Source organism: Podarcis raffonei, chromosome 9, assembly GCF_027172205.1.
Source record: "Podarcis raffonei isolate rPodRaf1 chromosome 9, rPodRaf1.pri, whole genome shotgun sequence".
In the NCBI taxonomy this organism is placed as follows: domain Eukaryota; kingdom Metazoa; phylum Chordata; class Lepidosauria; order Squamata; family Lacertidae; genus Podarcis; species Podarcis raffonei.
The window spans coordinates 56289442-56301202 of NC_070610.1; the positions used below are offsets into that span (position 1 = coordinate 56289442).

At 41.9% G+C, this 11761-nt stretch overlaps 1 protein-coding gene across 2 annotated transcripts; it reads right to left on the bottom strand.

Moving 5' to 3' along the window:
• Window positions 1–735: 735 nt before the first annotated feature.
• On the bottom strand, window positions 736–11705 carry LRIT3 (leucine rich repeat, Ig-like and transmembrane domains 3). 2 transcript variants are annotated; one of them, XM_053403807.1, is made up of 4 exons: window positions 10675–11705; window positions 6887–7377; window positions 3189–3494; window positions 736–2386 (listed from the first exon to the last, which is right to left on the bottom strand). In XM_053403807.1, the coding sequence occupies exons 1-4, from the start codon at window positions 10884–10886 to the stop codon at window positions 1308–1310; spliced, it is 2088 nt and encodes a 695-aa protein (XP_053259782.1). In that variant the 5' UTR covers window positions 10887–11705; the 3' UTR covers window positions 736–1307. The 2 variants fall into 2 exon arrangements, with proteins under 2 accessions (XP_053259782.1, XP_053259781.1); XM_053403806.1 differs by lacking the exon at window positions 10675–11705 and adding an exon at window positions 8289–8773.
• Between the last annotated feature and the right edge of the window lie 56 nt (window positions 11706–11761).

An 11761-nucleotide genomic window follows, 5' to 3' on the forward strand; every position in this document is an offset into this window, starting at 1 on the left:
CTACTATGGTATTGCTGAATGATTATTGTTTTCTACTGGTGGTTTTAATGTTGATTTATCATTGCTGGCTGTGTTTTAAAAGGTTTTATGGAATGGATTTGTATTTTAAAATATTGCAAAATATTCCGTCTCTTCCAGAACGGAAGGAGAAACCCCTTAAATAAATAAACAAACAAAACAAACATGCCCTGCTATGTGCCTTTAGACATCTGGATCAAAATTTGTTTGATCAAATTTAACTTGATTTCCTCTTTTATCTTTAGCACTTATGTCTAACGTGGATTACAGTGTAAATTAGGAATATATTACTGTAGCTATCTTCTACACTAGCTGCCACCAACCAAGTCCCTCCAGATTTTTGGAACATCAACTCTCATCATCTCCAACCAACATGAATGTGTTGGCAGGCAGGCAGAAATGAGAGTTGTAGTACAAAACATCTGGAGAGCCCTATTTTGGGGAGGCTATTATGCACTTCTGTATAACATAACACTTGTGTCTTACAAAATTCTATATATTCATCCTTTCCTTAAATTCAGAATGCAGATAAAACTTCTCCCAAATGTATCCATCATATACAGCTGATGCATAATTTCTCACAAGGAAAAAAAAGCCATGAATTTTGACTAAGTGGGTTGGATCCACAGTAAGTTAGTTATCCTTACATTCCCTTGAAATGAATGGGACCTAAGTAGGTCACTTAGTCTGGATCCAACCTGCATATCAAACAGCATATCAAAACAAGGCATTATTTAATGTTCAACTGTGTTCTACAACACAAACCACGTTTTTATCACCAGACATCTCGCCCACAATTCAAAAAGTAGAATTAAACCAACAAATCCACACTTATTTCAATGAGTTGTGCTGGATTGTGGCCCTTTTATCTGTCAAATGTCCAAGCATGGAAATCTAACATTTTAACTGCATATGAAAAATGTATTTTTTAATACCTATTAATCTAAAGTTAGTTTATATAAAAACAAGAAACATAGATAGCAATGGACAGGCTGGTGGTACATGTTTTACACAAAATCTTTCATTTGAACAAGAGCAAATTGATAAAAAGACAGAATATAAATAGGCAGAATGCTTCAAAAATAATACAAAAGTTCAAAAATGTCACTTTTCAAAGAGGCATTCCCCCCCTATATGTCCCACCAAAGACGATTCTGATTTCTATTCAATGCCGCTGTCCTTAATCCTCACATTTTATAACTGGCACTGATCCAGCATCTGAAACAAGGCTGCAGTCACTCCCCTATTCCCCAGTAGGGATCTTCAGATGGTCCGCAGAACACCCAGAGTCAGCAGAGGTACTCTGACCTTGAGCCTTCACTTTTGAAGGTCATCTGAGAATCCATACTTGACCTAGAACACAGCAGTAGTCTTTCTGACTCATCGGTGTTCCGCCGAGCCCAAAGCTCCCCACCTGCCACCACGGAACGTGGTTTGAGGGAAAGGGTTTCAAATTTGACGTAAGTCTCTTTTTCAAGGTCATCTTCCCTGACAGGTTTTGGTTTCCTGTGAAGCATTAAGACTTTATACAGTAAGAAAAATATCAATGGTAAGACAACGGCACAGGCCACCCCACCAGCTACCAGCAAAATGGGAATCGGATAATCATCTTCCATGGTAATTCCATCAGTGGAGAAAATGATGCATTGGTCCTTTGTAGGTGGGGTCCCTTTGGGAACAACACAGGCCATATATTGTGTGCTGGGTTCCAAACCATCTATGGTGACTTTGTTTTTCGAGGGGTCAGTGCTCAGGGGCAGCATGTCTTTCTCCCCATACTTTGAGTACAACACAGTCAAAGAAGAGTTGCTTGTGACATTGGCAGTTTTCCATGTTAAGGTCACTCTTTCGTCAGTTTCAGGAATTACTCTTAGGTTTTTTACTGCACCGTTTTTTTCAGCTCCTGCTGCTGCGCTGAGGGATGTCCCATCATCCTTCTTGCTAACATCACCTGGTTGTTTCTTGCCTCCGTTTGTATTTGATTTGGAGTTCTTTTTTCCATCTGGCATTGACTTGGGTGGTTTTTTGTCACTGCTTCTGTCAGTTGTAGGCCTTTCACTGGTAGCCACTGTTGTAGGAGGAGAAGTGCTTGTAGGCAATGTCGAAGAAGAAGCGGTGGTTGCATTCAAGGATTCTTGTTTGACCTCTTCCTGGGTGGTGTTTTGCTGGTCTGCTCCAGTCTTTTTCCCGTACTTTTGTGGAGAAACAGTTGTGGTGACAACGCCAACAACAGTGACTGTAACAGCAGCTTCTGACATTCCAGCCAAATTTTTGGCCTTGCATCTGTAGTCACCTGCATCCTTGTAGGAAATGCCAGTCAAGCTGATGATGGACCATCTTACACCTTCACCGGGACTTTCTTGAATAACTGGAAAACAATTCAATGCAGGTGAGTATGATAACCTGAACACGAAGCAGCAGCATTCATACTACCTTAGTGTGCTTTTTGTGGTGTTACAACATACATTTCAAACTTTTTTCATAGGGCTACAACATTTCACTGATTAAGATCAATCAGTTGATTAAGGTCAACCCATTAAAAACCTTTAAATCTGATTAATCAGACACCATCTTAGAAGAAACATTTCTCCTGCAGTATATCATATTTTAATCCAAAATCCACTGGACTCTGTAGGACTTGATTCTAAACAAATATATGCAAGGGTGGACTGTGAATCTGTTTCAGGTATGTGAAATTGGTTGAATGGCACAAGATCCAAGTCAGCCCTACGTACAATGATCTATAAAAACTGATTTCTTGTTCTGCCTCTCAGACCAGCAGCATCCATTACAAAAGATCTAATACATTTCTAAAAGGAAACACAGACTCTGGGTAAGTGCCTGGAACCCCTGGAATTTCACACCGCTTGGAGACTGGGGTGGTGTTCAACATAAGGGAGGAGAGGGCAGCAGGAGAAGCGTCATTCATATCCCTGCCATCCATTTCACCACACTTCCTCTCTACACATGAGTAATGCACAAAGAGGGCTATAGTGGCTGGCCAAGACTACCTAGTGAGCTTCATGGCAGAGTGGGCATTTGAACTTGGGTCACTCCAGCCCACCACTCTTGATGACTACACCCCTATTTTGGTTCTCAATGATCTCACAGGTCACTGTCAACTCAAGGTAAAATGACCTCTAGTCTCCCTTTTGCTTGAGACTCAATACCTGTATAGTTCACCGGCACATTGTCTGACCTAACCCAGGTGAGTTGTGGGGTGGGATAGCCAGTTGCATCACAGCGCAGTAGGACGTTGCTTCCCAGGGGCGAGGTGATCTTTGTGGCCGAAGTCATGACGGATGGTTTCAAGCACTGTTCCAGCTCTGCTCTTTGGAACAAAATCCCAGCCAGGCTCTCAGGTCCACTGCAAGCGACAAAAGGGTCCAGAAGCAAAATGGCGGTATCCACAATTTTAGAAAATTCAATTAGCTTGGAAATCCGACAGTCACAATACCATGGGTTGTCTTGCAAGCCTGAAAACAGAAGAACAGTATGCTCATAGTCTTGCTAGCAATGCAACTCAGCAGTTAGACTAGGTTTATGTACATACCCCCATTTATTCTGCATCCAAACAGTGTACATATTGCCAGCTTAAAACACAGCTAGGCAGTTCGTTTTCTCAATTCAAATCAAAGCTAGCTTGGAAGAAACACAATATTTCATAAGAAATGACAGGGAAGGGCCATAGCTCAGTGGCAGAGGGTCTGGTTTTCTATAGTGGCCAACTGAATGCCTTCCAGAGATCCACAAGCATGAGGAAAATACCAACCGCCAGCTTCTGCAGGCAACTTGCTTACACAGCCAATGCAGGAAGCTGATGGGCAGAAGAGGTGAAGCCTGCTTTCTGCAGGCATCAGTTACATGGGCAAGTTCTTGGCAGGGATAGGAGCGTAGGAAGCTGCCTTATACTGAGTCAGACCATTGCACAGCTGGGACAAAGGGCAGGGAGCCCAACAGCAGGTAGAGACAATGAAAGGCAGAGCAAGCTAATTCTAGCCTTGTCCCCATCCTCCTCCCTCCTGAGTTTCTACAGGGTCAACTCTGAGACTCGGGAGGAGGAAGTCAACAGGCAGTGCCAGGCCCTAGAGTGGTTGTCAGTAGGAAAGTGGGCTTTGAGGACTCAAGGCTCAGGTTGGTGGGTTGTGCCCCATTTGCCCTAACAGAGCAGCCTCCAGTAGACATTAGAGGCAATGTCTTAGCAATAATCCTACAGTGCCAGTCTATCTGGTGCTGTTGTTTTGGCCTCATCCTGCTTCTCATTCTTTAAGCAGCTGAAGTTATGTCTGACAACATGGGGGGGGGGGCTTAAGTTATACCAAGCCGGGCCTTTGATCCATCTAGTTCAGTACTGTCTGCAATGACTGACAGTGACTCTCTAGGATCAGTGGTCTCTCCCAACACTATAAGATGGGGACATCTCCCTCCCTCCCTCTCCCTTCTCCACACCCTGAAATGTTTCTGTCAAGGTGGAAGTCATGGAAGTAAAGAGGACAGGTAGCAATGGGCCAACTGCTTGAAATATTTTGAAATATCTTCCCATTGTACTTTCTCCTTTTAGCCCACTCCAAAAATTGAACCACATTACACTCCAATGAAAAAAGGAGGAGTCCAGGTACATCTCACTAACCAATCAATGTCCCCCACCAATCTGTGTGCCTCATTTTGCTGCCTGCTCCCCTTTTTCCTCACACTCAGATGAATCTGTCAGTAGTGACAACTGGAATTGCAAACTCTTAAGTTTGTCCTTACAAGCCCTTTGGGAAGCGTAATAGCTAAGTGCTAAAGCTTCTTCTTTGCATGCAGGTGGTCTCCAGTTCAATCCATGTCATCTCAGGAGAGAACCTCGCCTGACATCCTGGAGAGCTGCTGCCAGTCAGTGTAGACGATACTGATGGACCAATAGTCTGACTCAGTAGAAGGCAGCTTCCTATGTTCACTTAATTCCAAACTTTGATGCTATCATTAGAGTAGAAGGCACCAGTAAATATATTTAAATCTGTGCAGACGGGAAGCCAACCCAAGCATCCAAATTAGAATGAATAATCTGTGCACATGGTTAAAGATTTGAAGAGAGAACAATTGGGGGGAGGGGTTATAGGGGAGGGAGGGAGGGGGGAAAATTAGGATAAATGAGTAGGGACAAAAGAATATACTGTAATGCATAACTAATAGGAGGGTGATTTTGATGTATGTTATAGTTAGATTTTCAACTGAATGATTTTTTTGTAAGTTATTCAATGAGCCTGGAGGAAAGTGTGATTATAAAGAATAAGAATAATAATTAAAAAAAAAACTCGTGCAGATCTGAACATTGAGAAAGGGCCCAGCAGAAAAATTCAGAAAGAATAGGCACTTCCGAACAGGAGAAAGAAAGATGGGGAAAAGGAGAGACAAAAACAACATTCTAGGCATGAATCTCTATTGCAGCTGATTCAATAAATGAATCCCTAATTCAGGGCAGTTGTGCACCAGCTCCCTTGTGCAGAAACAGTGCAAGGAACCTTAAATGCCTCCCAGAATTTACAATACTGAGTTTTATTTTAGAATTGGAGATGCAAGACTTTTGTTTTGTTGGCTTTTGGCACTGCCAATTCTGCATGCAAAACAAGATAATTTGTGAGGAGGCACCTGATATTGAATCAGGATCAGCAGCAATGATTTATGAGAAGACAGTGCAAGAGAAGAATCAATCCGCAGGAGAAATGAGAAGTGATTTAAAAGTCATGTGTACAGCATAACCTTCAGAGTGGCGCATTCAGAAACTGGTGCTCAGTTCCAACTATAAAAGGAACAGCACCCTCTGCTGCACAGCGATTTGTACTACCTAAGTTGTCTAGCAAAGTCGCCCGCAAGGATAACTTTGGAATTTGGACAACCCAAAAAACCGTGTTTCCCAAAGCGTAGTGCATGCATCCCAGGGGATACATGAAAGGGTCTTAAAGGGTGCACAGCAGAATATTTTTATTTTACTTTATCATAGTTAAATCGTATTATTAATACTACCCCCAAATTATATTTGTCTTAGAAGGGGTATTCAGGTAAGACTAAAGTCTCAGCAGAGGTATGCAATTCTTGCAGGATTAGGAAACACTCCTATATAACATATAAAGTTAGCAAACTCATTCTCTGAATATGGACAATGGTGCATATTTGTCCTGGCACATATTTGTGTGTGCTACTTGAACAGCCCATCAGTGCACAGGAGAGATGTAACAGCAGGCTTTGTGAAACCTCAAGAGTTGCCCCCATATTAATATGCATATTTGTAGAACACATGGGCAAAAGTACAATCTTTAGAGGGGTGGAAAACTAGGGAGCCCACTCCAAAGCTGCTCTGTGAGGAGCTCAATGGACATGGAATACTGACTGCCTCTTGAAGAAAACAGAAAACTGGGGTTGGGAATTGAATGGAATGTCCTGGAAAAGGGTATCCTGAGCAGAATCACATGACACTACTAGATTTTGTTGCAGAACCCACATGTGTGGTTATAATACCAAAGCCAATGACTTAAAGCAAACATGTCACAGTAATGCACATCTGCAGTGGGTTCTGGTCAGCACATCAAAAGCTCACAAGGCACACAAGCAGTGGCAGTGCTTCCCGCTAGTCAGCAAAGCAGACCATAGGAATTGTGGGTGCTCCAATCAACACAATAGACAGCACTGATCAAACTATTCTAACCAAGTTCCAGATCTTGCTGTTCTCACATTCCTTTCATGCTAAAATGCCAAACTAAAATTTAGGGAAACAGCAGTGCAAGAAATGTATGGCCAGAACTATTTTTCAATGGCCCAGGGACTCATTCAAGATTCATGCCAGCTGGCACAGTTCAAAGAAGGAATTTCACGATATTTGCCGGCTTACCTAATATGACCCTCTGTATTATGGAGTCTGCATTCCTGGGATCTGTGTTTCTGGGCAATCCTGTTTCAGAAAAAGGAAGCAAGATATCCAAGATGTCTGATGGCAGAGAGGTTAATTTGTTGCTAGATATGTCCAGGTAAGTGAGATTCCTCAGATATTTGCCGGCCTCAGCAGGAATGCTGGTCATTAGGTTGTTGTGTAAGTCAAGTGTTCGGAGGTTAGGCATCTCAGCCAAAGATTCCCAAGGGAAACTCGACAGCAAATTCCCATCCAGGCGCAATTCATGCAATAGTTTTAAATTATAGAAGCTGCTCGTGTCAATGTTTGCTATAGAGTTGTAGGTAAGCCACAGGTATTTGAGATCCACCAGGTAGTAGAAGGCTTCAGTCGGGATCTTTCGTATGACAGTCTTTTCTATCCGGAGTTTCACTGTATCCACTGGAACGTTTACAGGTATCTCAAACATATCAGGATCATTGCACAGCACAGACCTAAGGTCAAACAAAAAGAAAGAGAGGCGATAATGAATTGTTTTTAATGAATTTTTCAAAGAACCCTATTTCCCTCACAGCTACAAGTCCCATAGTAGTTTAACAAACAATCCCATGGAACTCTGGGAATTATAGCTCTTTGAGGGCAACAGGGGTCTCCTAACAACTCCTAACAAACTACAGTTCCCAGGATTCTTTGAGGGAAGCCATGGCTGTTTAAAGTGGCATGATACTACCTGAAATGTACAGTGTCAATAGGGCCATAGCACAGTCACATGATGGCAATGGGCCCAAGATGGGCCTTTTCGCTTTGCCAACCTGTGTTGCAGACAGGCATTTTCCTCTTCCTCACCCATCTTCTGCCCTGGCATGTGACAGTGGTTACACCACTGTTAAGCCCCATTGCTGCTAGCCAAGGGCTTGGATTGCAGCCTAACCCAGTCAATAGCACAGTATAAAGGGGGTTATGATGACCCAGGCTTCCTCAACCTCGGCCCTCCAGATGTTTTGAGACTACAATTCCCATCATCCCTGACCACTGGGTCCTGCTAGCTAGGGATCATGGGAGTTGTGGGCCAAAAACATCTGGAGGGCCGAGGTTGAGGAAGCCTGTATTAACCCTTCAAACCCTCATGTCAAGTCCGCTCTTTAATTGCAGGTTGATGTTAAGTGAGCAGAGGAGGATGTAGCCTACACCAGAGGAAGCCCACATGGTGCTGAACAACACTGGCTGGGGAATGACAGGAACTGGAGACTGAAAACAGATGGCGGCAACCGCTCTTCGTCCCCACTGGTTGCACACCAAACCGATTGCCTTCAGCGGGTGTTGTGGTCCTTCTGAGGTACATATACAAAGTGCCCATGACACACTTCCTCCAAACTAGGTGGGCACAACAGTCTCAGACACTCACCTGGCTTGATGTTTCAGGCAGATTTACTTGAGCATCAGCTACTCTCCTCAGGTATAAGAAAAAGTCAGAGCTGAGAGGAGGGCAGATGACACCGTCCCTCACCCTACTCCTCTGCTTAACCATGTCCTCCCCTCACCTGCCGTCTGACGGTACAATAGTACCATTTAGGAACTGGTTTAGCCCCTCATTTTTTATTTTCTATCTATCCCTTGGCCGCCTTTCAGGACAAAAGCCCTCACAAGGCAGTTTACATTTAAAACAACAATAAAACCTAACATCACATTTCAATAAAAATTTGATCATTCAAAGCAGCCTAAAACACCACACAGGAAAACAGCATGATACACTTCATAATAATGGTGATAAAATGTAATCAGACGTGCTATGTGTCCTTCAAGAGAAAGCCATCCAAAATAAACTGGTTTTGAAAACCAAGTTATAGCCTCTACTACTGGGGCCATAAGCATATTACTCAGGATTTCAACAAGGCCCAGCACCTTGGGCCTTCTGCCATTTGTGGTATCACCTACCAGAGACCACAAGGAGAGGGTAAGCACGATTCAAGAAGGAACAGGGGCACAGACGACGCCAGATGGCTGACAGCATACATGATTTACAGTAACTATTCTTATTAAGCTGCTATAAGATTGCAGCATATTTGTGCAAGAGAAGAAGAACTGCACAGTTCCTAAAGACAAACCCCTTTTCTAACTGACCACTAATTCCATGACTCTCCGACCAGAGAAACACTAATGAGTTCTCAATAGGATTATGTAAGAACAAATGGTGAAAACGAAAGCTTGAATGTGGAGCACCAGAGCCAAAGAACCTTCAAGCACAATTTATAACATATCTAGACTCAAAAAGCATCTGGAATGCTTCTGAATTTATTTTCTGAAGGAAGGATTTTCAAAACCACTTCATCTAATTGAGCTGACATTTTGTTCCCTTCCCCCACTCGATGGCATTTGGGAAGATAAGGCAGTGCAGTTCAAAGCGTATCTACTCCCACTGAAACCGGTATAAGATTGCAGCATATCTGTGCAAGAAAAAAAGAACTGCACAAGTCCTAAAACCAAACCCCTTTTCTAGCTAACCATTATATCTGGCTTTAGAATATATATATATATATATATATCTGAAAATTCCATGAAGCTGCTGAGGCAGGGTCCAAAAAGGCTAAGCCTATCATATTAAAGATCTCATTTTAGAAATTCTAGACAGTTGGATTTTCACTTTCATTTGTGTTTTACCTTATGCTGCACCATTCCATTATTTCCATCAGTTCTTAACATTTGTTTAGTCACTTTAAGCAAATCAAAGTCTCAAAGCCACTCATGATAAAAAAACAGATAAAACCAATTTGAAGTCAACTATTTAGCAAACAATGTAATACAAACTGCAGATGTTTGTATTGCTTTTATGTCCTTTGTTTGTCCCACATAAGGTACAATACAACTAGATGAACATTGTTTTCTTTTCCAGACTGAGAATAAAATACATGTTTTGAATCTATCATTACAAATTGTATTGAAGTTTCCAGACCTTGGCTTCACTCCAGTGGTGTTGCTGAGGACCCCAAACCCCACCGAGGAAACAGGCTTCTGTCAATGGATTGCCCCACCATATTTGCAAATGGTTACTGTGGGGCCACAGAATCCACTGCATCCTGAAGCCTGGGTTGCACAAATAGTTTCTGGCCTACAATCAAGTCCCTCAACCTTCTCTTGGCTCAGTGTACCATCCTTCTCTATTCCACCAATTATCTGCTTGGAATGGAGCAAAGCTGAAAATTTGTGGGCATGATTGCTCTCATAGAATTCTGGACCTGGATATCAGTATCTTCTTTGTTTCAAATCTGGCTTCCCTACGGAATGAATAACTGTAAAAAAGTGATGTGCACTGACTAGATGTTCTTTAAAACTATTTTCAAAATACCGGCATTGCAGAAGGATGTAGATTCTAGGGGCATTTGTACCAAGCAATGAAGGAAACAGTTCTATACTCGCTCACTTACCAGTAAAGCCACAATGAGTATAGTGGGGGTTACTTCTGAGTAGACATGCATAGGCTTGCATTGACATTTCCCCCCTGCAGTTTCAGCCCCCTTTACTGCAATCCAATTAGATCAGACTTTGCGGCCAACTACCCTGCCTATGCACATAGCTTACTATAAGAGTGCAAAGCGGGGTGGGGGGGGAATTCTAATTTCTCCCCTGGTATATTAATTTGCTACAGAAATAACTTGCAAAGCACATGAACCACTGTAGCATTTACACCAATCACTAGTAGCATTGGATTATTTTTTTTGAAATTTCATCGGCTGCTTTCCCGTGGTTGTACTGAGTAGCATTTTCTTTTGAACAAACAGAAAAGAAAAGCCTACCTTGTTCCAGTGTCATCCCCTCTGCCATGATAGATGCAAGTGCACTGAGATGGGCAGAAACTATCGACCTCTTCCAAAAAGCTCATCACAATGCAGACAGCAGCAATCAGATACATGACTTCCTTCCAGGACAATTGATATACCCAAAACCTAAAATCTTTTATTCCTAGGCACTCCCTCTGTGTGCCACGGCTGTGAACATAGGCATCCATTTAGTAAGAGCAGATTACCTTGGATTAACCAAGAGCTGCAGTTACTTAACCTTCAAATGTATTCTGCAAAGGATCAGTTGAAACAGCTCGCTCCTTATTGTGTCAAAGGAGGAATATATTACCTTTAAATTGCAACCATCCTAAAGAGGGACTCTTTAAATATCAAATGAAAAACTGAAATTAAAGTGGGGAAATGTCACCAGAGTAATTCACAGTTTAGACAGCCATTGCAAGTAAAACACTACCTTTTAATTTTTTAAAAAATGCTCTGTGCTTTGAATAACTGTGAAGCACACCTATATTACGCAGCAAAAATAAAACACCAAATTGGGAAGCACAGAATGGGGGCAAAAATGCTTTTTGACTGGGTGCTAATGTAAAAGACCAATTATTTTAAATTAACAGCTGAATAAAATTAGATGTACACAGATGGAGACCCATGAAGCATAAAGGAACTGATAATCATTTAATGAAATATACTTACAATTAGTAGCAGATGGTACCAATAATCTGAGTGCAATAATCTTGAAAAGTGGCTTCCTTTTGATTAAAAACTTAACTGTTTGTCCTTTGCTCTTCATTAAAAACAATCACATATTTGCTTTTTTAAAAGAGCACAGATTAGCTATCAGATCTAATTACTTTCTTTGAGAATAGTTTTAGTAAAAATCACTTTGAAACATACAATAACTGGGAAGAGAAGGTGTATTGCTCACTACTGTTTTTCTGGTGACATTTCTTTGCTTTTAAGAAAAGAAACAGGAATATTGGCTGTTTAAAAATATACTTGTTACTGTAATATGGTTTATATTCTTGATGAAAATGTACCATCCCCTCCTCCCTCAACCTAACAGGTACAAAACTGACTAATAATT

Excerpts from the sequence above, each read along its gene's own strand:
- LRIT3 (XM_053403807.1), bottom strand. The coding sequence starts at position 10,886 with ATGGATGCCTATGTTCACAGCCGTGGCACACAGAGGGAGTGCCTAGGA. Across the intron at positions 3,495-6,886 it reads AATACAGAGGGTCATATTAG|GCTTGCAAGACAACCCATGG; the intron begins GTAAGCCGGCAA and ends TTCTGTTTTCAG. Across the intron at positions 2,387-3,188 it reads TGTGCCGGTGAACTATACAG|TTATTCAAGAAAGTCCCGGT; the intron begins GTATTGAGTCTC and ends ATTGTTTTCCAG.